Below are 26,591 nucleotides of genomic sequence, written 5' to 3' on the forward strand. Positions count from 1 at the left end.
CTCCTCCACCAGTCTTACATACTGCTTTTGGATAACTTGATGCCACTCCTGGTGCAAAAATTCAAGCAGTTGATGGCTTGTGTTCATCCATCACAGGTTGTGTTGGCTATCCTCTAGTCCTACATCAGTGGTTGCAGGAAGCTGCTGACTGGGTATTTCTGGTTGGTGGACTATTCCAAGTTCAGTTCAGCAGTGACAGAGATGTTTAAAAACTCCAGCAGCACTGCTGTGTCTAATCCATGTCAGTACAGTCACTACAGTGCTGAGAATGACCCACCACCCTAATAATACCTGCTCTATGGGGTCCTGATCATTGAACTACAGGGAGAAAAGTGGATAATGAAATATGCAGAGAAACAGAAGTGCTACATTCTGTTATTACAGAACTACAAAAGGCTCCTATGTGTTCCTACAGACTAGTTGTTTAATCAGTGCTACATTTCTTTAGATAGAAGAGGAAATATTTATTTATTTATTAAAACTGATAAGTTATCAGAGTCTGGTCTTGTTTTTTGGAATGAATTTGTATTACCTGACATTAAAATAAAACAGAGAATAGTTGGAAGTGCAAGCCTGTACCTGCTGCTAGACAATACAAATTGAAAACAATGCAGTGCAGTATAATTACAAGCATTAAAAGTCATTAACTGTGAAAAAGGTGCGAAATAGTCCATGAACCAAACTCCTGTAGTGGGCTTTGGCAGCATCGTTCCTAGGAGCAAACTTTGAGACATTACCATAAAAATAATGGTGCATTCTAAAAATAAAATGCAGGGGTGATTGCTGTGTTCATTGAAATTCAGCGTCTATGCAAATTATAAAAACAAATCTTCTGAGACTGTTTTAAAGGGAAAACTACAGTTCCTAAAGGAAATGAACAATGGTTGGGCCATTAAAGAGGATAGTAGTTAATAGGCTGCTGCTATTTGGTTCCTATATCTTTGCTAAAATATTCCAGATAGTTTTAAAGCTATCTGGTTGATAAGGTGATGTTAAGCAGCAGCTAAGTGGTTGCTGTGGTGTTACTATGTGGTTGCTATGACTTCACTGGTGGTTGCTATGGTGTAGCTAAATGGTGCTATGTGCCAAGTAGTTAAGGTAGTAAACCCTGATCCCAGATTTAAAACTCATTACATGTGCATGATTCAAGTGAACGTCATGTTAATATTTCAAAATGGCAAACACTGCAGAAAGAAGCTACGCTAACATACGTAAAAAAAAAAAAAACTATCCAATTGCATTTGGATAGTAAGGAAATTTAAAGTAATAACCTACAGTTGCAATATTGATTTTTTACCTAAATTGCAAATTAGGGTTTTAGCAAAAGATACAAACCTTTAGCAGTACAATTATTGGCACAACACAAATAAAATAATATGTTTCTCAAAATTAAACATAAAATGACACTGCAGTGTGGTTTAAACCCATTCAAGACAAGCATATTTAGTCCATAGTAGAGTACTTAGCACATTCCCCATTAACAATACCTATTGTTTACTAATACTTCTTTGTTTGCTGCTACAACCACCTACAACCACTCCATTTTTTTTTTCAATTTCGTTCAATTCAGGGTAACTGTAACAGCTACACAGAATCTTCCAGGGCTTCTTCTGAAATCATCAGCTTTGGCAGACTATGAGGTCTGCTTGAGATCACTGTCCAACAATGTCCATTTTTTAGCCTTCTTACAGGGGGCATGAAGTTTTCTCCTAGGATTTCCTGATACTTGATTAAATCCAGTTTGTGCTCCACACACTGCAGGTTTTCAGTGCCAGAGGAAACACGGCAGCCACAGAACATCACTAACCCACTGGCTAGCTTTACTGTAGGCAGCGTTGTTCCTCCTCCAGACATAAAACTGGAACATTTCACATTTCAGTTCATTGCAAACTGCTGATGGTTTTTGCATGTTCCTAATAAATCTACCGTATTTTTCACTCTATAAGGCGCACTTAAAAGCCTTTAATTTTCCCAAAAATCAAGATTGCGCATTATAATCAGGTGCCCTTATGTTTGAATTTTATCAGTCTGGTTGTAAAGAAGCAGTAAAGCCACGTCGATGAACTACAGGATTATAAAGGAGTTTTAGTGAAGTTTCTTCAGCACCAAGGCTGGAGCAGTATTAGCACTAGCCGCTAACAGCAGTGCTAGCTCTTTCGCTGTTCAGAAGTGAGTACAATGGACTGTAGCTTGTGTGTTTACCGTGTTAAACCAAGCTAAGTGGGACAAACCGCTAGCTGATAGGGCCTGGCTTGCTGGAAAACACTCAGGGTTCCTCAATGTATCACACTGTCGGGCAGCATTTACCCGCTAACTGTGGCTGGCACTGCTGCTAACAGCACTAAAATACTGGAAATCTAAGCTTACTGTAAGTAATTAAAAGTGTTTTTCTCACCCAATTATACAGTTTTCAGGAATGAAATCTGTGTAGATTAACATCCAGCACTCGTTTGACTTGAATTTTTTTTTTTTTTTTTTTTCAGAATTATAGTTTAGTTTACTTAGGTGCCAAAAGCGGTGAAACCTGCTGAATTAGAAGAGAAACATGCCGACATACTTGTTCCTTACTATTGTAGCTTAAAATGCGGCTTATAATTGGGTGCGCCTATGACTGATAATAGACAAGAAAATAGACGTTCATTGCTAGTGCGCCTTATAATATATGGTAAATTGCAAACACAGTTTTCTTATTTTTTTCCCGAATGTGGACCAACTCAGACAACAAACAAAATATTAATTCTCCAAGAGCTAAGTGAGAAACACACACCACACACACATACACACACACACACACACACACACTCTCTCTCCCACTTTCCTTCTAACAGGGTCTGGCGGCAGGCCCAGTGTTGATGCACTGGTGGACGCTGTGGAGCGAATTAGTGGAGACAGACAGCCTCCATAACACTATTACCTCCGAGCCAAAAAAATGATGTGTCAAACGTGTGTGTGTGAACTCACATCTGCGAGTGTAATTAAATCTAGGCTAATCTCTCTCCGTCTCACTCACTCACTCCAGCTCGCTCTGCTAAGATCTTAAACACAAACAGAAATCTGAACATTCCCATCATTTCGGTTTCAGAATCAGTCAGCTGACCTCTGCTTGAAGCTTGCCTTGTGCTTCCTTGTAGCTGAACATCACCAGGATATAGAAAGACAAAGGGACAGATATGCAAAACTGTGTGTTTTGATAACTGCAATAACTGCGATAACTGTGTGTTCTCATTGATGTTTGATGTGAGACCACTTCTGTAATGGCATACAGCTGACACAGCTTGGATATATTAAGTGTACAGAACAGAATTTGTATTCTGAGAAAAGCACAGACCAAAAACATACATTCTGACATCATGGGGATGAATAAATACTAAGTTCTGTCTCATACTGATTTGTGACAATAGTAGAACTCTTTGTACTTTTTTGGTACAATCATGAACCATTTTCATAATGCTCTCTAAACAACCACCATCTACTAGAGAGCTTTTATTTCTTTTTGAAGGTGCATTCTAGCATTATAGCTTTAGCGAAAGCTGTACCAGGAGACATTAATGCTATAGCACTTCACATCCCGACTTACACAAGCACTCAGCTTGTCTCCGGAGCTGTTCAGGTAGAAAAACGGTTCTTTGAACTCCCATAGTTCTATAAAGAGCCACTGGCTTTCAGACAGAAGCTTTAAAGGATGTAGTAGCTTTAAATTAGCATGATATAATAGAGCAGCATTACCTTACAGCAACAGCTTTAATATATTTTTTTACTGCTTCCATTCCCTCCTATAATGCCAGCTACTACACCATGTACCTTGGTGGAACTGCACAAGACCTCTTTTGAAAACACACTGTGTTTGTCGTATTTGTATAACTTCCTGTTATATAATAATATTATAATTAGGGGTGTGACATATAGTATCATATGCAATAATATCACCCACATTTTTGAATATCGTAAACAATATTATACCCTAAAATATTGTGCCATATCACCCAGCTCTAATTATTACATCAAGGTAAAATAAAAATTTACACTGTTCTCATTTCCCATTTTATATCTACTAGAGACATATTATATCTGTCCAGTATTGTTTATTTTACTTTAATCCTGCATATATAGAGATATTTATAATGTATTATTAGTATCATGACATTCTGGAACTTTGACTTCTGTTACAAATCTGATAAAATTCTGATAAAAATCTGATAAAAAAGTATTTTTTAATATCTCAGATAGGGGTGTGCCATATCATATCACATGCAATAATAAAATGTAATTTTCATTTTTTTCATTAGTGTTTTCATGATTTTTTTTTTATTTCAGTATCAGTATCACAAAAATACCATGACATATTGTTATATTATTGTAGGGCCATATCGCACACCCCTAATTCTAATAACATTATAACATTAAAATATAATATAATAGTATTATATATAGCATTAGAAATTAGTTTTAGTATTGTGATTTATATAATGTGAGCCATCAGAAAGTATTATATTCCTAAAGTATAAATATTCCTTATGGCTGCAAAACAATGCAGCCAGTCTAACTTTACCAAAACTTTAAATCACAATCAAATCTAAAAATTCATGATCTAGGTGCAGCTTTGGACTTGATAGTAATAGTAGTAGTAGTAGTATGGATGATTTTGACTGAATATAAAATCCAATTTTTGTTCTAATTCTAGTTATAATTTGAATAATTTAATGTTAATGTTAATTTGGAATCTAATTTGATGCCATATTTTGTGACTTATAATCATTTTAAATGTGTTTTTAAATGCGCTACTAATACTGCCCACGTACAAGCTACGGTAAAACAAAGGTTAAAAAGCAATTTGTCATATAGATAATAACATAGCATGTGTGTCTTACACTGTGTAGTGCCATTAACTCTGGACTCCAGCTCACTGACGTGTTTGACCAGCAGAGCTATGTGCTGCAGCAGGTCTCGATTCTGCAGCAGCAGTTGGTGGGTCCTTGCCTGAGCCTCCATCCTAGCAGCAGTTTCTGCTGCCATCTGGTCCTTTAGGAGCTGCACCTATAGAAGGAGAGACAATGAAGCGAGAGTGAGGATTAGAGGCTGGCCTGCTGGGGCTGCGGGTTATAGATCCTCCCTCTACTTCTGCTCTGTGAGACTCTGAAAGTCAATGAGTACAATATACAGTATATATCATATTGTAGCAACATATACAGCTCTGGAAAAAATAAGAGACCACTTAAAAATTATGAGTTTCTTTGATTTAAAAAAAACTGAAAACCTCTGAAATATAATCAAGAGGATGATGGGTGATCACAATCCATCAAACCAGAAGTGACAAAGATATCAAAAAGCAGTGTGTAAGACTGGTGGAGGAGAACATGCCAAGATGCATGAAAACTGTGATTAAAAACCAGGGTTATTCCACCAAATATTTCTGAACTCTTTGTATTATTTGAGGTCTAAAAGCTCTGCATCTTTTTTTTTCAGCCATTTCTCATTTTCTGCAAATAAATGCTCTAAATGAAAATATTTTTATTTGGAATTTGGGAGAATTGTTGTCCGTAGTTTATAGACTAAAACAACAATATTAATTTTACTCAAACATATACCTATAAATAGCAAAATCAGAGAAACTGATTCAGAAACTGAAGTGGTCTTTTAATTTTTTTCCAGAGCTATATATATGTATATATATATATATAGACCCTTTTCATCAAGCCTCAGCACTAATTTCATGCACTGCTAATTAATAAAACATAAGCATATATTTCAGAATGTCCATTCTGTCCTTTTAGAACAGACTGCATTAGATAGATAACACTATTACAAGAAAATGTTTTTTATTGCTTCCCAGTATGTCGTGACATTTGGAAGGTAGGCGATTGTGTGTGTGTGTGCCCGAGTCTGGAGAGTACAGTTTATGAATATTTGACAGAAGCGCTTTCCATGCAGCATAATGGAGCAACTGGACATTGCTGCTGCATCTCAGCAGGCGATGGATCTGAGAGTAAATTCTATTACCCCTCTCTGAAACGAACATTACCTTTATGACCATAATCATAATGTCAATGCGCATTACTCCAAACAAGGCCAGACGAGATGGCCCGGCTGCATTGAGAGATGTTTTCACAACCTTAGCACATTATCAGACCACACTGTAGTTTTCTATATACCGTAGAAAGGCGTTCTGCTTTATTATGTTCATATAGTTCAATTTAAAAATCATAAAGAGTTCAGGACAGGGACAGTAAAACCCCTTTCCAATAGGGAGATCAATAGTGTTGTGTTGTGTGTGTCTGATTAAGTTTCAGTACGGAGCAAAAGCACTCCCTAGTGGTGTTACAGTGAGACACTCTTTAATATTACTGCGGCTGGTAGACCAGGGGGGTGTGTTTACTTGACTTTGCAGAAGCAATTAGATATCACTGATAGGCTTGTTATCATTTGATATTTTTATTGGTATTACCATGTACATGGTATATTGTAGACATGAAAATATCATATGATTGGATTTTACAATATTACAGTAGCAATTGATCATAAACAAATACATACATAAAATGTGTGTAAATAAATATCATGCAATATAAACTTCACCAATCATCAGAACAGACAATTAAAATATACTATATAATACTATACAATATACCTTATATTGCTGATTTCTTCAAGCATTAATTTTGAACAACCATAAAACTTGTTATGCATGTTTTGTTTCCCTTTTTATGGAGGTTCGTCAAGTGCAAAAAACCTTTGTATATACCTATGTATAAATCAATCAATCAATATATTTGAAAGATATTAAAAAGATATTGAAATATATTGAAAAATAAAATGGACTGAATGGGTCAGTTACCTAAGGTTGTGTTCACATTTTCTATATAAAGTGATTCAAATCTAATATTTGATCTTTTGAAATCAGATTTGATTCACTTTTTTGTATGTTATCCTAGATCAAGATATATGTTTGTGGATAGGTGAAAGCAATGTAAAAGGTCAAATCAGACTACGTGATTTTTTGCCTGCACACATACTCTTAGTGCGTTCATCATTCAGCATCATATTGTGCCAATTTTTGCCTCCCAAAATGTGAATTGTTGATGATTATGGCTAACAGCCAATGAAAACCCTTAAATTAGTGTCTCAGAAAATTTGAATATTATATAAGACCACTTGATACTTTTGGCAGTGTGGACAGTGTGCCAAATCCTGCTGGAAAATAAAATCCTTTTAAAAGTTGTCAACAGAGAGAAGCATGAAGTGCTATCAGATTTTGTGGGAAAACATTGCACTGACTTTAGACTTAATATCATATAACACAGTAGATCAACACCAGCAGATGACATGTCTCTCCAAACCATCACTGATTGTGGAAACGTCACTCTAGACCTTAAACAGTTTGGACTGTGTGTTTCTCCACTCTTCCTCCAGACTCTGCTTTCTAGATTTCCAAATGAAATGCAGAATTTACTGATGATCAGTGATGGTTTGGAGAGACATGTCATCTGCTGGTGTTGATCCACTGTGTTTTATATCAAGTTCAAAATCAGTGCAGTGTTTTCCCAGAAAATCATACAGCATTTAATGCTGCCCTATATATCTATAGCGTTTACTTGTTTTTTTTTTTTTATCAATCTCTTACCTGAGCAGCTGGTTGACAGCTCAGTGTAAAAGGAAAACAGCTAACAGCTAAGTCTATATAAAACATTGCATGATCGTTAGCTGCTAAAATGTGCAAAGTGTGTGTGCATAGCACTTCATTAAGAATAGTGAAGCTGAGAAACAGCTGTCAGAGGTTTGTGAAGTTGTTTTTTGCCTTTTTATGGCTTATTAATGGCGTATTATTTGTGTATTTGCTAGCATTCAGCATCATAACAGACATGGTATGCTGAGCCCATCTACCCACACTGTGTGAAGTTCATATCCCGGCAGGAGCGGAATCGTTTGAGTCGAGATAGAGCTGTCTGAGGCTACAAACCACTCATTATGGAAATAAAGCAACTATAACTTGCAGAGGAAAATAGGTTTTAATTTGCATTTAGGAGAAGATGATCACGAAGCTCATTTTTGTGCTTTATTCCAGAATTTGGTGTATCCTGTTTATTACTCCCATTCTATATATTCTATATATATATATGTTAGGTACAATTTATACACAAAATATTAAGTACATGACTCAAGCCCAAACATTATTGACTGTCTTCACCTTCTGATTTATACACTGTGTTTTATAACTGTGTTATAAAATAATTATGTCTAATATTCAGTTTTTGTGCATACCATAAAAAAGATTTATAAAATTAGTTTTAAAAAAACTGTTCTCTGCAGAATGTTTATTTTAGTAATTACTTTAGATCTGTCCCAGTTTTCTTGTCATCTTTGATAAAAATAAAACTTCCTAAAAATCTGAATCTGTGATGTCACTTCCTCTGGTGGGAAACAAGTGAGGTGGTGAGATTAGTTAAAATAAAATCTCATTATTTAATATTTTGAATGTGGAGGATTTAGTAACAGTATATTAATTATTGGTAAGATCATCAATGTGATCTTGGATGAATCTTCCATTTTTTATTTAAAAATAAATTATAACCCATTTATCTATTACTGTTTTTTAATGTGCTGTGTTAAATCTAGTTTGAGCAGTTAGCACTTGGATGGAGTGGCACAAAACGGTCAAAGATGTCAGTTCTACTACAGGTGGTGGAGTTTAAATGATTTAAATTATATATCTATACCAGAGATGACAAGTCAAATATTTCCATACATGAGATGTATCCACAATTTTAGTGCGTTAAGAGAGAGATGTTCATTCCTTACCTGAGCCACTGCGACTTGGGCTTGCTGCTGCTGCTGGAGTAACTGCTGCTGTAGTAAGTGCAGGTGGTGATGGGTGGCCAGTGGCGTGAGAGATGGAGAGCAGGGGCTGCTGGGAGATAGAGTGTAGAGAGACACACCCTCCAAATCCTACAGTGAAAAAGAAAAAGGACATGGATGGACTTGGTGGTAAAACACATAACTAGCTGTGATCTGAAATCTGAACATATTGTGAACAGATTTGCAGCTTGACCATGTGTGTGTGTTTGTGTGTGTGTGTGTGTGTTTAATGGTTTAAATTAGGCTTTCTATAAGACGAGGCTCAGATTATTGGAGCATCTGTGAGAGGTCAATGTTAAGTTCACTGCAATCGAGAAGCAGAGCCATTCCATTAGGTCCCAAGCCACAGGGCAGAGACTGAAGAGAAAGTGGCAGCTGGTAGAACAGAATGATGCCAAAAACTGCTTCTGCTTTTAAAGGGCAGACTGAAATACTGCAGAGACTCTCAGCCAACCTGCAATAAACCAACCAACCCTAAACATTAGCAGGGCTGTTTACTGGCAAGAACCAGGTGATACGATACGTATCATGATTAAGGGGTTACAACTCAATATATTGAGCTATATTTTAATACTGCAAGCAAGGCAATATGTTGCAATGTTTAATCAAATTTCAGGAAGACTGTCATACTATGAAAAACTGAAAAAAAAAAATGAAAAAAAGTTTAAGACAGAGTACAACACAGTTTAAACACAACACAAAATAAACCACTGTCTGCCACAAATCTTAATATGTAAACTAATAATTTTCAGAATCAATAAAGTATAAACCATCAATATGTTCTTATATCCCTCAATTTAGAAGACGTACAATTTTGAAAGCTGTTTTGTTGAAGTAGATCACAATTGCGCGTTCTTACAATTTGCTTTAAAATAATGAGATATTATTTTAAGATAAGATTAGATAATTCTTTATTAATCCCACAAATTTCAGGCCCTTATCATCCATCCCTACTCACAATTTTACTAAGCTTTTCAGATTGATAGCAAAAACTGAATTGGTAAATGTTTATTTGATTAAATAATGTGAACTCACACAGTTCTCACACAGGTTCCTGTATCTAAATATTTACGTTGCTCTACAGCCTCAAATCATGCTGCGCTTTACCGTAAAAAAAAACAGTAAAAAGGTAACTAGGAGTAGACATAAAGTTTTACATAATGTGGAAAGTACTACTGACAGGCCACTTTAAAAGCAGGACAGAGAACACGCTCACAGCGCACAAGTTCACACCACTTCTCATATAATAACAGCAAAAAGCCCAGAGTCTTCAAAAATGTGTCACTTTACCAGCTCTGTCGTCATGCTATTTAAACAAGAAAATCCAAACCCCTGCACCTTTAAGGAGATCATTAAAGTGTGTGTATGTGCACACACACACACACATGCACACACACACACACTGGAAGAAACTCATTTTCTCTAAGTAGCTTTAGCCTGCCTGCTTAGCTCGGGGATGACAGGCCTCTGGGGAACGCAGGATGCACTCCCGCATTTCCAGTACAGCACTTTACACAAAATTAGAGTAATTATTTTTCTCCCTCAGGCCTGGTAGAACACCTGTCAAAAACCTAAAGATAATTCTTCCTCAGGGTTTGTGCCATGCCATGCTAAAGGTGGATATGAGGTAAAAGCAGTCCAAACACAGCCCCACCTCTATAAAAGGTTGGGCAGTAAAGAAAATGCAAATAAATGAACAAATGTTCATGTTTTGTCCTGTTTGTCAACAAATGCACGAAAATATGAGAAACTATTTGGCTTACACTTTACTTAGATGGTCCATTGTTGATGCCTCGTAGAAGCTCAATTAACATTTAACTAAATGTCCATTAAATCCAATTGAACTATTAGGTTACACTCAATAGAGAATCATATAAATTCTAATTACACCTAATTCTAACCCTAACCCTAACCTTAACCTCTAAAACGCTGCCACTATGAGCGGGAGATGCAGCTTTGCCATCAAGCTGCCGGCGCTCGGAGGGAGCACAATTGGCCCTGCTCCCTCCGGGTGGGTAGATGGTGCTCTCTCTCCACACATCACTCTTAGGGTGAGGTTTGCAGCACAGGGCATCTGTGAGCTGATGTACCAGAACCGAGCTGCTGCGCTTTCCTTCAAGCGCGCTTTGATGCTGCTCGGCAATGTTGCATCAGCAGCAGCTCAAAAAGAAGCGGTGTATGACTTCACATGTATCGGAGGAAGCATGTGTTGGTCTTCACCCTCCTGGTGTATTGGTGCATCACTAGTGATTGGGGGAGTCCTAATGAGAGGGTTGGGTAATTGGCTGTGTAAATTGGGGAGAAAATGGAAAAAAGTTTAGGGTTAGATGTAAGGTTTAGGTTAATGTTAGGGATGTTAGGGCTAGGCTTAGGTTTCAGGGTTGATTAAGGGCTAAGTTTAAGGTTAGCATATGCAATAATAATAAGTTATATATAATAAGAGTTCAGTTGCATTAAATAGTTGAATTTTAGCTGAACATCTATGAGGCATCAATAATCATCCATCCAGGTAAAGTGTTAGCAACAAATCAAATGCTTGCAGGCCTAGATGTCGCATCTGGCTTTATGGACCAAATAAAAAAGATATTAATGTGTTTTAAATAGGTAGAGAGACACTTGTGGGTGTTTGTACACAGTTATGAGATACATAGCAAACATATCTTGACTAGTTATGGCATAAATGTAGCTTTTGAGAGACTAAAGCAAAAGAAACAACTTAGTCAAAAAGATAAGATATTAAGATTTGGTCTTGTGGAATGCTTAAATCCTTACACCACAGTGACACCTGGTGGTCAATCAGTGATCCAAACAACAATCTCTGTCTTAAACACAACTGAGAGTGGTGTATTTTCATTAAAGTAATTAAAGAAATTGGCAATAAACAAATGTGAAATCATATTATTTATTTTAGCTTTTATTTTTTTTAGCTTTGGTCTAACATTGAACTGAATAAAATCAAGAACAAACATTTTTTGTTTAAATAGAAAAATTATTTAATAGAAAAATTAAGTTGTATTTTTTCTATTACTTCCCATGTCTAAGTTTTTAAATAGTCAGTGTCTTAATATTTGATATGCCTTTGTTAGATGCATATCAAAGTACAATAAAACCTTTAAATGAATCTTTACCTTTAAGTGAATCTAAACTATGTGATAAATCTTGTCAATTTTTTTTTACTTATTTAGTCTTTTAAAAACTAATCCTTTCACTTTCACTTAATGTTTTTTATACTCACTGTACATTTTATGTTATTTATTTTTTAGTTTTAGTTAGTTTTATATAAATGTCCTACTTTTCAATATCTACTTTTTCAAACCATAATAGCACCACTCACTCACAATGCAAATTACCGGTATCATCCTGCTCTGCTCTAGACTAAAGTGCTTTTATCTACATACAGGTAGAAATGCAGGTTGCCATTTGTTAATATAATAACACTGCTGGACAGATCTGTTATAGGGAATTTATTTTTGTGGCAATTTCCATGGCTTGTATAAACGACAGCTCTTGCTCATGAAAGGTCATCTTAAAATGTCACACAAATGTGGACATGCTCAGCATAAAAGATGACAACAATGCAACCAAAAAACAAATAAAAAAAAAACAACTCTTACTGACTGATTGAAACTCATGCGTGTATAGAGCATTCCTCTTTAACTGGAAATGCTTGGTTAGGTTTTTTTTACTTTTTTACATTCCTAAAGAAGAGCTCTGATGGCAAACGGAAAGCAGCAGAGATGGTGCTGGAGACGGTTTGGTACTCAGATGGTCAATCACTTTCACATTTTGGGGAAGCCCAGAATTAGCATGCTTTTGGCAGGAAATTGGAAATGCTGTAGTTGATTTGTTTGGATCAATGTTTCAATAATACATGGGAAAGGTGCTGCAATTAGTAGGAAGAAAAGAGAAATAATTGCTTAAAAATTTGTTGCCAGCAAGTAAAAAGACTGTAACTAGAAAATGGATGCAGCAGGATTCTCCAAAAAAAAAACAGTTGATTGATGCTGTATACAAAATCTATGTAATGGAAAGACGTATGTTTATGTCGCAGTTAAGACAGATCAGTTTATAAAATACTGGGATAAAAACTAGCAAAACTTGCACATCCCCTGTTCCTGTTTTGTTTATATATATATATATATATATATATATATATATATATATATATATATATATATATATATATATATATATATATATATATATATATATATTAATTAATTAGTTTTTTTTTTTCTTATATACAGCTCTGGAAAAGATTAAGAAACAACTTATTCAGTTTCTGAATAGGTTTATCGGATTTTATTAAATATAATATGTTTGAGTAAAATGAACATTGTTGTTTTATTCTAAACAACTTTATCTGAGCTTTGAGACCTCAAATAATGCAAAGAAACAAGTTCATATTCATAAAGTTTTAAGAGTTCAGAAATCAATATTTGGTGGAATAACTCTGATTTTTAATCACAGTTTTCATGCATCTTTGCATGTTCTCCTCCACCAGTCTTACACACTGATTTTGGATAACTTTATGCCACTCCTGGTGCAAAAAATCAAGCAGTTCAACTTGGTTTGATGGCTTGTGATCATCCATCTTTTTCTTGATTACATTCCAGAGGTTTTCAAATTGTTAAAATCAAAGAAACTCATCATTTTAAGTGGTCTCTTTTTTCCAGAGCTGTATATGTACTTGATATATTTGTACACATTTGTTTAAATTTGAATACATTTGTATCTACATATGCTATCCCTTTGTATTTATCGTCATATTGTTTTTTTTTATTCTCCCTCCAATATTTAAAAAAACCCACAATCTGCATAGCTTAATGACCATCTTCAGCACATTTCATTGTTAAACTGCTAAACTGTTAAACTTTTATTCCCTTATAAATAGGAATAAAAAGGCCTTATAAAAAGCAAAAACATTCTACATTCATAAACTGTAACTTGCTTGGGAATATGACCAAAACCTCATATCTTGATATGTTTCACAATGAGAGTGATTAAGGTAGGGAGCGCATTCCACTAACTCATTAACATTACTAATTAGGCTAATTAGACATGATCCAGGATTAAAAAAAAAGAATTTGGCAAAAAATAACACAAACGGTGAGTGTGTATTGTGTCTGATGCACATTTTGTACTGTGTCTTTTGTTAAAAATGCTCAAGGACATGCTATATTTCTTTATATCCTGATGAATCAATAAATAAAACACTCTGTGGATGTGGAATGTCTGTGGAGGCCACAGGACTGTAAACATCTGCTCCAAACATTTCATCCAGACGGAATGAGTAGAAAAGTAGAAAACACTTAAAACAGAAAGAGGGTAAATAAAGCAGATTGAACATTAAACCAAAAGAGTGAACATCGACGTGGCCTTCCAGTGGAGAGAACTGAAATCCTGGGAAGTAAAACCAAGGTTGCTGTTTTTCAGTTGGACAGGTAATGATCTAATTTGTCTTGTTTATGAAACAATTTGTTTGCAGCGGGAGTAATAAACTTATATTTCCTGTTTTCTTTTTGAACAGCATGTACTGAGAAGTTGGTTGGTTGTTGGGGTTTTATTGCCACTTCAGCACATATTTGGCTATTTGTGGAATACACTTAGTGTTATACATACCCAGATAGAGCAAAGTTGTTCAAAGGTTCTAGAACGATAGGGGTAATATATTTCGCTACAAATTTATTACAAATGAAGTTTTTGAGGTTAAGATGTGATAAGAACTTTAAGATGTTACCTGTTTTTTTTAATGTCTTTTATGTTCTTTTCTTGGTAGTAAGACTTAAATATATATAAGTCTTATATAGTTACAGGCAGGACAGTCGATGAGGGTGTGTTTCATTGTTAGTGGGATGTTGCACGGTTGACAAGATGGTATTTCATCTTCCGTTATTAAGTGTCTGTGTGTTGGATGTAAGTGACCTATGCAGCACATTGTGTAGATTGTCTGATTTGATCTTGAGTTGTGTTTGAAGGTTGTCTGTCTTAACAATGGCTGAATTTCATGCAGTTTATTGCTAAGCTCTCTGCCCCACTCTTCTTGCCATTTGGATTTGATGAAGGACTTTATAACCTAAAATGTGTCCAAAGGTGGGATTGAGAACTTGTGAGTGATCTCTTTTGTTGATGCTTTCTTGGCGACTTTATCTGCCGTATCATTTCCTGTAAACCCACAGTGGCCTGGGATCCAGCAGAAAGCTATCTGAAAGCTACGGCAGAATGCTCACTTTTGCAAGTATTTCAAGTATTTCAAAAACATTTCTGTTTTTATTGATTCCAAAGCTTGAAGCCAGGACTTCAGAAGGCAGGACTTCAGCAGATCAGGTAGTTGGGGTGTGTTCGTGATGTATTCCTTTGTTAGCAGCAGTGTGTATGCTTCAGCTGTGAAAATGGTACCATGGCTTGGTAGGCGAATGCTGTGTGAATGCCGAAAAACTGAGCTTGACGGTCATTTGGGTGGGTGTTTAGTTTCTGGGTTTCTTTTTTTATTACTGTTGGTTTTTTAAGTTTTCAAGAGGTTATTAGATCGTATACTTTCCTTAAAGTAGTTATGTCATGGGCCAGTTTTTCCAGGTCCGACTGGATCTGAAGTCCTAACAGTTTGATCACGTTTGCATGTAGTGAAAAAAACTTTGCTGTTGGAAAATTTACTTAATCTTGAGAGAGGCATCGAGCTGCAGCTGGAATTTAGCTCCTATTTGTTGGACTATGTGTGGTGTTAGTGTGGCAGAAGGACATGCAAGAGTGTATCTTTTCTATATTTAGAGAAGGGGATCTTAACTGTTGTAGGCAAATGACCCTATTTTAGGGTTCAAAATATTTGGCAGTACTGTTTTAAAAAAATAAGAGAATAATAAATAAATGAAATTTACTCACTTAATATTATGGTTGGGCCTGCATTGGTGCATGTTTTTCATGTGACTTAGAAGATCTTGCATTTTCTCATTTCTTTACAGTTCTGAAGCTTCTGGAATCTGGCCTTTCTACACATTATATTTTGATTTCCCGCTTCCAGTTCCCAATTTTTAAGCTAAACTAAATGTGCAGACCCATGATGCCCATGTGGGAACCTGAATCAAAATCAGATTCAGTCAAAGTGTCAAGTAGAAAGACAAATTACAATAGAATCTGGATTCTCATAGGTCTTAGAAAACCGTGAAAGGGATGGTGTAAACAAGGACATTTTCTATCCAAAATGTGTGAGGAATCCGAATATATAAGTGTCTCCAAGGATTAGAATACCTTGATTTAGATTAATGTATAATTTCCTTACACTTTTGTGCTGTAATCTGTTTTTCCTTAATACGGCATTTTAAAGGACTATCTTATTTTATCTTATTTCATGAGAACTGTGCAAACTAGGCATCAGATTTTAAAAAGCAATTTTTTGTGGTTAAAACTGGTGAAAAAAATTACTACATTTTTTGATGCATGCAAAAAGGTAAAGATTTCCTCTTCCGCTTGCAATAGATAACTGTGCCCACTAGAGGGGGCTAAAATATTAAACACCAGCAGATGGCTCTCTTATAAATCAGTGTCCCTTCCTTGCACATTTAGTTAACTGTAATCCTCCTTGTACCACCATCTGATTCTGCTAATTAACTGCTAAGTGTAAATGTGCTACTGAGAAACAAAAAGACACAGAATGACCAGACTGTAACAAATACAAAGAAAAGCAAGATAAATAAATAAATACATAAATAAATAAACAAATGCAAGAAACTCATGAATCTCATGAATCTCAGGTTGTCAGAACAAAATACGTTTGGCCTGTTTTCTCGAAAATCATAAATCAGTTGAGCAACCCCTCCCTATCCCTGTCCTTCTGTACTCCCCACTCACTCCACCCATCCATCCCTAAGTCATCCTTCCTATTTTGTCAAACAGCTAAAATCCAGATACCAATTACCAAAATCCATCCATCCATTTCTCTGTCTCCTTATCTCTCCAGAGCTGAGTCTCACAGCAGTACAGCATGGCCTGTTTCCAAAAGTACACGCCACATTCCCGGCTTCAGGATTAGGTGGACTCCCTCCAAAACCACACAACATTCAGCCTCTTTGTGTCCCTCTGCTTTCATCCCCTCATTTTAAGAGGAGGACAAAAGCCTACAATATCTCTTCTATCTCTAGTAAAAGACTTCAGAGACGAAACAAGACTGATGAGGTTCCGTTCTCTGTCTAATTATCTTCTGATGCAGACATATGTAATATATAAGGGCTCTCCTGGGTTCTGTTGTTTGTTTGTTTTTGTAGCTTCTCTGTGCAAGTCTACTATTTGTGATTTGTATATATATATATATATATATATATATATATATATATATATATATATATATATATATAATACTAGGGGTGGGCGATACGGCTCTAAAATAATATTACAATATTTCATGTTTTTTTTCACGATAACGATACTTTTGGCGATATGACAAAACACTGAATTAGAAAAATTATTTAGAATTTTATTATTGCATGCAATACGATATGGCTAACTGAGATACTAAAAAAAATAATTTAATTAAATTTGTAACAGAATTCAATAATCCAGAAAGTTATGATACTAGTAATGCAGTCAAATATCTCCATATATCCAGGATTAAAGTAAAATAAATGATACTGGACAGACATAATCTGTCTCTAGTAGATATATAATGGGAAATGAGAACAGTTTGAATTTTTCTTTTGCTAAAAACAGCAAAGAAGTAGTACCCTGATGTGGTAATAAGGGGTGGGTAATATGGCACGATACTTCAGGGTATAATATCGTTCAAGATATTCAAAATTATTGGCGATATTATCACGGACAATACGATATGGCACACCCCTATATAATACAATATCATATAATATTATACCATACAATCCATATTTTGCAAGTTGTTGTTGCAGAGCTGTACAGCATCTCAGGATTCTGCTCTGCTTGTTAAACCACTAGATGTTAATGCAGACTTCACTCACAACTGTAGAAGCCCATTAAAGCTAGTGTAGAAATCATTCTGCATTTTTACTATATCTAACTAAACTCACATATTTTAAGAATCTGTAAAACTTTGTGCCTCTTGGAAAAGCAAAGCAACTACTTAACAACAAACAGATACACACTGAGAATCACCCTTTACAATGAGTATCTCAACACAGCAGAGATAAAAAAAATACAGCTAACCACACTAAACCATAACAAACAAGATACATTTTTAAATAGAATACAAGATGCCACACAGTGGAAGTGAAATTCAGACACCATTTAAAATCCATAGGGATCTTGTGACATAATGTTCTGAAGAATGGAAAAGAAAATCAAACAAGTGGACAGAAGAGTAGACTGTGTTCCTATAAATCATTAAAAGACACAACAACTAACTGTACATTCACTCTCTCAGCGTAGAGGCACATATAAAATAAGTACATGCAGTGGAATTGATGCAAAGCACCTAAAGCTTAGTACAATTGGAAGTAGATCATTTTTAGAGGACACATAGGCGTGTGATAGAGATGGAATGATCAGTGTTTTAGGGGCAGATGTTAGCTCAAACGCTGATAGGGGGGGGTTGTGGTAACCTTTAAAGGTTTCCTTCAGCTAAAATCCACTTTTTCTTGTTCTTTGTAAAATACTATAGGTCTCTCTGAGTTGTATATGCATGCTGCACATGAAACTCGTTCTCAACCTCCATTGTCTGCAGTAGCTAAAAAAGAATATATTTAGAAATACGAGTCAATCAGAAAAAGCACTATCCACCTCTGTGTTTACATAGGTTTACATAGGATCTCCAGTTGATTTTGCGTTTTTGCAGAAACTCTAAGACTTGGTCAGTGGCTGAACTGCACTTAGCAGGGCATTACACATGTTGTAAGGTAACATATGACTAGGGGTCTGACGAGACACTAATATCACGAGACGAGACAAAACACGATACTGGCTTCACGAGAACGAGACGAGACGAGATGTAAAAATAAAATTTTAAAGAAAATGTCAAAAATGAAAAATGGCTTGAAAACTAGAGTTTTATTTGACAAAATCATATAACGCAAACTTAACAGACTGGTTTCTCTCACACATTGATTCTATATGAAATAGAAATAAGAATAAGAATATAAAATAAAAATAAAATTTTATATAGTGCAAACAATAAGTGCTAACCACAAACAGTCATATTAAGCCTGGGATTTGTGTTTTTTTTCTCCTAAATCTCTTGTAATTTAACTATTCATAACCATAACCAGTCATATTAAGACTATGCTAAGTGCAAACAGAGACAGAACATGTTTTTAAATACAGTACAGAGCTAAGGGATTAGTACACCTGCCTATGAACGTGTAGGATTTACTTACAGTATTTATGGTTTGTGTCTTGTTGGTCACTCCCGTTTATTGTTTCCACTGGAGCCAAAATGCAGCCAGATATACTACTTAAAAGTAGCAGAAGCATCTTCTATGCAAATGCCTGAATTTTCCTCTTCTGCTGAGAGCTGCTCTCACTGCTCAGCCACCACACTCCCTGCTATTGCTACTGTGTTGCCAGATCCCGCTTAAAAAGTCCACACTAAACTGTTTTTTCTCACGAGACACGTTTAAGCTTGACAAGAAATATCGTCTTGTTTTAATCTCGCGAGATCTCGTGCCAGGAGATCTCGACACACTCCTACATATGACATTGCACCACTGTTATTAGTGTAAAAATGTCTTTATTTTAAAATGTTTCTAACTATTGTCCATCTTGCTGCCTCACAGTGCTGTTAGCCAATCAGAAACGATATGTTTGCATGTATGAATATTCACGAGGACTAAAGCAGGATCAGTTATACAGGATCACCGAAGCCATTTTTTTTCACAAAAAAACATCTCACATGGCATTCATTCATTTTAGAGACCACAACTAGACATTTTAAAATGAATGTAAAAACAATGGAATGAGACCTTTATGATATAGCATAGTTCACAGATGCATTACATTACATTTATGTATAGAAGGTATAATTTTTTTCAGTATAGATCTTTACAGCATCTCTTACTGAACATTCAGCACAGGGCTCAAATCCATTTTTAGAAGTTTGTAGATACAGAATATAGATCAACTGTAGGCAAGCTTGCCAGTGTATTTGTGTATATGACTTTTTTAATGTTCAAACTGATACTGGACTTGTATCAAATGAATAAAGAAATAATGTGATAAAAATATGACCATATCACCCAACCCTACATTTCAAGCATATGGCTAACGATGCATGTTCAATTCATATTACACGTGTAGGCAAACACATTGTCTGATGTAAAAGTACAAGGATACCTAGCCAAACCTTTGACCGTCATGAGGACAGCGGTATTATTACCCCCAACATCATACCAGCCAGTACACAGTGTTACACTGAACCACAAACAGCTAGTACAGTAAATGAGTATTCCAGTGCTTGTGCGTGTGCACTTCTTTACTTCCCTCATTTCCCTACACATCCTCAAACACATCCTCATCCTCTCAATCTCAATGGGTTTTAAATGGTGCCTGAATTTCAGGTAATTGCCATAATTCGTTGATGTTTTCCTCTTTTAAACGAACAGACAGCATAAACACTTAAAACACGCTATTCTCTCTTTTCTTGTTAGATCACAACATGAACCCATTAATGTTCAAAGCAGTTCTCATTTAAAAAAGAAGAGCGATGACAGCAGTTACAGATCATTCCACACAATACAATTAAAGGCTGTTTTTCATGCTGCATAAAAAGATGAACTGTTGTTGTGATGTCAGATGAAAACACTAACAGCCATTCATCACAGCTCTCAGGATTGTGCAACCTGTCATTTCGAATCCCTGGGGGATATTAACTACACATCAAACAGACCACCAATTTAATTTTCTGCCAGGGATGTCACATGTAATGGATGGATCTGAAATGAAAACTGGGCATGGAGTGGGTCTACCTGACTGGGCTGAGGATGCTCCCAATAATTTGAGGCCTGGAAGCTTTAGAGAGAGGCTGGCTGCAGCTGTATAATCCAGCGCAGCTAACACGGATGAGAAAACGAGGCTCCAGTAGTGGCGTGCTGGGCTTGTTGATGTAGGGTAGCTACATTCTGCTGGTCTGCCTGCTGAAAATAGCAGCTACGGCACGGGTTACTGCTCAGTTGAGCAAGTTTAATTGCTAGGTCTTGTTGTACGCTTGACTAGGTGTAGGACTGATATGCTGACAGCTAGGATAAAAGCAAGCTTCAAACAACTAGGTTGAAGAGAGCTCATCCTATTAGCTGAGCAGTGACGGTGTACAGTGTACTCAGTACTGGTGAAAGGCAAAGGCTTTTTCTATGCAGTTCTATGCTCTATGACTTCTTTCTTTCTTCTAAAGCTCAGTGAAGAAGACCAGGTCAGTCGATTCACAGCTGTATGATTTACTCTAGCTTTAGCTGTGGTTTACAAGCTGATGTCAGACGTGTACTCTGTGAAAAGCAGCTCTCAAACATCTCAGGGCAGAAAAATTGCATGTTTACATGCTTGAGGCAGAAAAACACCATCAAATAACAACCTGAGGTAGTAAGGCAATGAGGTTAAACGGAGGATGATGAAAGGTAGGTGGAAGGATAAAAGAGACAGAAGGTCTCCTCTAAAGGAGAGACTCCATTTAATAGCAGCCTTGTCTTTAAATGTTGTCACTTGATATTGTGCAGCTGGCACATCTGAGGCATCTATCTGACTAAACAATAAAAAAAAAGAACACAGACCTCTATATACAATGTATATCCAACTAATTATACTGTATATATTTAGAATATCATTGAAAAGTTACTTTATTTCAGTAATTCAGTTCAAAATGTGAATTTTAAATATATTATATAGATGTATTTCACACAGAGTGATCTATTTTAAGTGTTTATGAAAACTCAAAACAGTGTCTCAAAAAAACAGGATAACAAATCTGCATCTTCATAAAAGTTGTCAGCAGAAGGAAGTGCTGTAAGATTTTCTGGGAAAACACTGCACTGTCTTTGGACTTGATATCATAGAACACAGTGGATCAACACCAGCAGATGACATGTCTCTCCAAACCATCACTGATCATCAGTAAATTCTGCATTTCATTTGTAAATCAAGGGATCAGAGTCTGGAGGAAGAGTGGAGAGACACATAGTTCAAGCTGCTTGAGATCTAGTGTGAAGTTTCCACAATCAGTGATGGTTTGGAGAGACGCGTCATCTGCTGGTGTTGCACCACTGTGTTATATCCAATAAAAGTCCAATAAATCAGTGCTGTTTTTTTTATGAAAAATCTTACAACACTTCAAGCTTCCCTCTGCTGACAACTTTTATGAAGATGCGGATTTCATTTTCCAGCAGGACTTGGCACACTGACCGCACTGCCAAAAGTACCAATTGGTCTTATATTATATTGTAATTTTATGAGACACTGATTTTTGGGTTTATTGGCTATAAGCCAAAAGATATAAACGCTTAAAATAAATCACTCTGTGTGTAATACATCTATATTATATATGAGTTTCACATTTTGAACTGAATAACTGAAATAAAGTTACTTTTCAATGATATTGTAATTTTTAGAGATGCACTAGTATATATATATATATATATATATATATATATATATATATATATATATATATATATATATATATATATATATATATAAAAGAAACATTGAACGAGCAGGTGTCCCAATACTTTTGTCTATACAGTGTATAAACATCAATTTTAAAAGAGTTCTCACCTGCAGGGTCTGTCCTGGTTTGACCACGTTGAGATCTGATAGGCTCTTAAGGATTTCGTTCATAGCTTGTTCACACACATTGGCAGACTGAGACTCTGTTCCCACCTCTATGACCTCATCCTGTTCAGCTCCAGGCAGCTGCCGCTCTGTAAAAATATCAATAGTGGCAGTATTGGATCAGTGGTTTGTGCATTGGGTTATTGATTACAAGGATGTGGGTTTGATACTCCGGTGCACTAAGTTGCCACAGTTGGGCCTTTGAGTTAGGGCGTAACCCTCTCTGCTCCCCTCTACTTTAGATTCTTCTAAGTAGCCACATTAAGCTTTGTGTCCCTTAACTGTTTCCATGTCTTTAATTTTAATCTAAAATGTAGAAAATACATTTTTAAAATTCACTTATAAACTTTGAACTGAATGAGAAGGTGTGTTCAAACTTTTTGACTGATATTATAGTTCTTAAAAAATACACTCAAAGCTGGATTCATTTGAACAGCTGTGACTATACCTGCTTGAAAGTATTTTTCAGGTAAACATTTTCAGACATAACTTGACTAACACTTCAAATAGAACAGTATAACCATATCATTCCTATCAGAAAAAAAAAACTAAGGTACCTTTTAATTTTACAGAAGAATAAAAAAATAGCTTAAACATTTCTTTCAATGGATGTTATGTACAAATATCTCATTTATCCCATTTAAAGCATTTCTATTGGTTCATTTATCATAAAATTCAGGCACACTGTAATGAACATCGGCCAGATTGATGTGATTGTTGTGTGGCAGCGACAATATGTCATGATTAAGGGATCTTATGTTAATAACTCACCTTCATTTGTGGCCTCATCCACAGACTTATCACTCTCTCCATCTGCAGCACTGTCTAGCTGTCCATCCCCATTCTGCTCAGCGTGCTGCAGACTCAGCTTATGGCACACCTCGAAGGCCTGTCCCACTGTCCTTACGATACGCATAGCCTGGCTCTGAGAAACACAAATGTTGTGTAGTTGTAGTAGTTATATTGGGTGGACACGTTTTAGAATTATAGTTTTATTATAGTATTATATAAAGAAATCAAACAGGTGATACAGAAAGGATCATGATACCAAACATACTATTGCAATTTCAATGGAAAGGGAAAACATTGCAGGTCAATGCAGATAACAGCTATTTATTATTCTCTACATAATTCATGATGTTGATAAAAACATTTATAAAGTCTACCTAAATAAGCATTACAAAGAAATGTAAAAGGAAGGAATATTGTAGAAAGTGCAAATCCTCTGAACATTACATTTTGATCTTCTTGAAGTACCATTAATCACTTAATCAATCCTCGATTATGAGTTTAAAATGTTGCTAATATCTAAACATTTGACCAATATCATTGTAAATTCAATATGATCATGCACCCTTACTTAAAAAATACACAGCTTCTATTATTTAGATTTTTTTTACATGTATTTCACAGCCTTCCATTAATGCCTTTCAGTGCACTACAGTGTACAATATGGTTATTGTGTGGTAATTTTTGTGGCTATTTTGTAGACGGCACTGTGGCTTAGTGGATAACATGTTGGCCTTCCAATTTGCAATGCTACATTTACCAGAAAAATTGCATAATCTAAATTGTCCTGGTGTGTGTGTGTGTGTGTGTTTGTGTGTGTGTGAATGTGCCTAGATATGGATTGACATATCTGGGTCAGCTTCTGAATGCAGTCCTCCATGTGGACAGTTGTTTCTGGTTGAGAGTACGCTGTGCGCAATTGGCTGCCACTTCTCAATGTGTTGATGAGTGCTGAGTGAAAATGGTTGTGTGTGAAATGTGATTGTAAAGCATCCTATAAAGTATTTCTATAAAAGTGCTGTATAAATGTGAACTTCATTCATGCATATTTGGGATTTTATATCAGATATGAAAAATATCTTGAATTCGGGGTCTAGCCACAAGCACTTTTATAAATCTCTCTGGATAAGAAAGTCTGCGAAGTGCCATTAATGCAAATGTAAATGTGCAGGTTTTTATAGCGGGTTACACTGTTAGCACACATCTGATGCTAAGTTTTTTTTTTTGCAACAGCCATGTGAACACAATCCTATGCATAAAAACGAATAAATAAATGACCGAAAAGGAGATGAAGCAAGAAAAGAACAAGGGGGAGATAAAAGGCACAGAGAATTGAAAAGAACATCTTAACTTAGTCAAGCCCCCTTCACAAGTCCTCATAAGCCTCTGTGATCAAAGTGAAAGTCACGTTCAATTATAATAATATAATCAGACCTGAGACATGAGAGGCAGAAGGGAAAAAAGACAGGACACCTAATCGCTTTAAAGTTTTAGAAGGCAAAATTACCTTCTTTTTAGACTTGAAGACGTTGCATCTGAAGGTGTTGCTGGATCCGTCTCTGGCGATGTAGCTAAAAATCTTCAGATCCTGAGAGTCATGCGACACATAGAAGATCCTGAGAGAGAGAGAGAGAGAGAGAGAGAGAGAGAGAGAGAGAGAGAGAGAGAGAGAGAGAAAAAGAGAGAGAGAAAAAGAGAGAGTGCGAGAGAGAGAGAGAGAGAGAGAGAGTGAGCGTGAGACAGAGCGAGACTGCTGAGATTAAGAACCGAGAGGGGTGACATGACAATACGTCAGAAACCAATGAGCCAGAAAATTATGATCACTTGCCTAATATGCTGTTGGCTGTATGCCACCAGAACAGCTCATCCTAGGAGACCTTGAAGGTGCTTTGACTGCTCTAGCAAAAGTTCTACAAGGAAACTCTACTGGTGCATCCTCCTCCCATGTATGGAAGGATCTCAGAGGGCCTTGATGTCCTGAACTGACAATGGGACCTTAGCCAAAGACTAACAATATTGTCCTAAAATGTCAATGCAATATTATTTTATTTAGGGTATTTTTGCGATAACAACAATCTTGGCAGTATGACAAAACATAGATTTTTTAAATGTATTTAAAATTAATTCCAAGAATAAACTACTGCAACCAAATTAACACATATACTTTCAGTAAATAATATAAACACACTATACTTTCAGTTAAAAAAGCTATGTGTTTGTATATTTCATAAACAGAAACCTATCAAGACCTTGATTTTGTATCAACTTATAATAGTTGAACAAATTCAAAAATTAAGTAAAGTAACAATTACAACTAAGGGCGCTGAGAGGGCGCTGCAACTATGAGCGGGAGGTCCCAGGTTCGAACTTCAGCTCATGCAGCCTTGAGCATGGCCAAAATTGGCCATGCTCCCTCCGGGTGGGTAGATGGCGCTCTCTCCCCACATCACTTCTAGGGTGATGTCTGCAGCACAAGGCGTCTGTGAGCTGATGTACCGGACCCGAGCTGCTGCCTTTTCCTCCGAGCGCGCTGGCTGCATGTATCGAAGGAGGCATGTGTTAGTCTTCACCCTCCTGGTGTGAAGACTAACACATCATTACTAGTGATAGGGGGAGTCCTAATGAGTGGGTTGGATAATTGGCCGTGTAAATTAGGGAGAAAATAGGAAAAATAAGAAATACAATTAAATAATAAAATTATATAATAATAACAATTAAAACTGAATACAGTAAATAGCAAAACTAATAAAACACAGACTCCTTTTAAAAATATTGCTATTATCACAATATTAAGTTTTTAATTGTAATCGTAAGATATGGCATACCCCTACTTACAATTATTGCTAACTTTCTGGTCAAAAAAGTTTTCTTTCACATGCTTGCTTTTCTCGGAGTCTTCTGGTACAAATGTAGTATCTGACACAAATATGTCAGAACAGATTCTGGAAGAACTAAAGTCTTGGAAGTTGTAAGGTTAAGCCACCACAAATGGAACACAAATTTTTGTTTCACTAGATCCCACTGACAAACTATGGACACGCAGCTGATCGTGCACCTAATGCTGATGATGCTGATGAAAACGGGACTCTTCAAGTTTGGCAAAAGGTCCACTGTCACCTTCAACAACGGAGAGCGGAAAGCATGGGCACTCAGAAAAGTTTGTGTTGCTGCAGATCAGT

At 36.1% G+C, this 26,591-nt stretch overlaps 2 protein-coding genes across 3 annotated transcripts in view; one reads left to right on the forward strand and one right to left on the reverse strand.

Annotated features, from left to right (window-relative positions):
• Positions 1-26,591, forward strand: part of gnb2 (guanine nucleotide binding protein (G protein), beta polypeptide 2) — a 411,910-nt gene that overhangs the window by 87,891 nt on the left and 297,428 nt on the right. The window lies entirely within an intron of this gene.
• Positions 1-26,591, reverse strand: part of si:dkey-34e4.1 (carboxyl-terminal PDZ ligand of neuronal nitric oxide synthase protein) — a 121,763-nt gene that overhangs the window by 41,386 nt on the left and 53,786 nt on the right. For both annotated transcript variants that reach the window (XM_007258100.4, XM_015608080.3), the window contains 5 exons: positions 24,920-25,028; positions 23,395-23,548; positions 22,567-22,712; positions 8,794-8,940; positions 4,869-5,034 (listed from right to left, as the gene is read on the reverse strand). In XM_007258100.4, the coding sequence (XP_007258162.3) occupies positions 4,869-5,034; positions 8,794-8,940; positions 22,567-22,712; positions 23,395-23,548; positions 24,920-25,028 (722 nt within the window). The remainder of the gene's footprint in view (positions 1-4,868; positions 5,035-8,793; positions 8,941-22,566; positions 22,713-23,394; positions 23,549-24,919; positions 25,029-26,591) is intronic.

This window comes from Astyanax mexicanus, chromosome 1 (genome assembly GCF_023375975.1).
Source record: "Astyanax mexicanus isolate ESR-SI-001 chromosome 1, AstMex3_surface, whole genome shotgun sequence".
NCBI classification, from domain to species: domain Eukaryota; kingdom Metazoa; phylum Chordata; class Actinopteri; order Characiformes; family Acestrorhamphidae; genus Astyanax; species Astyanax mexicanus.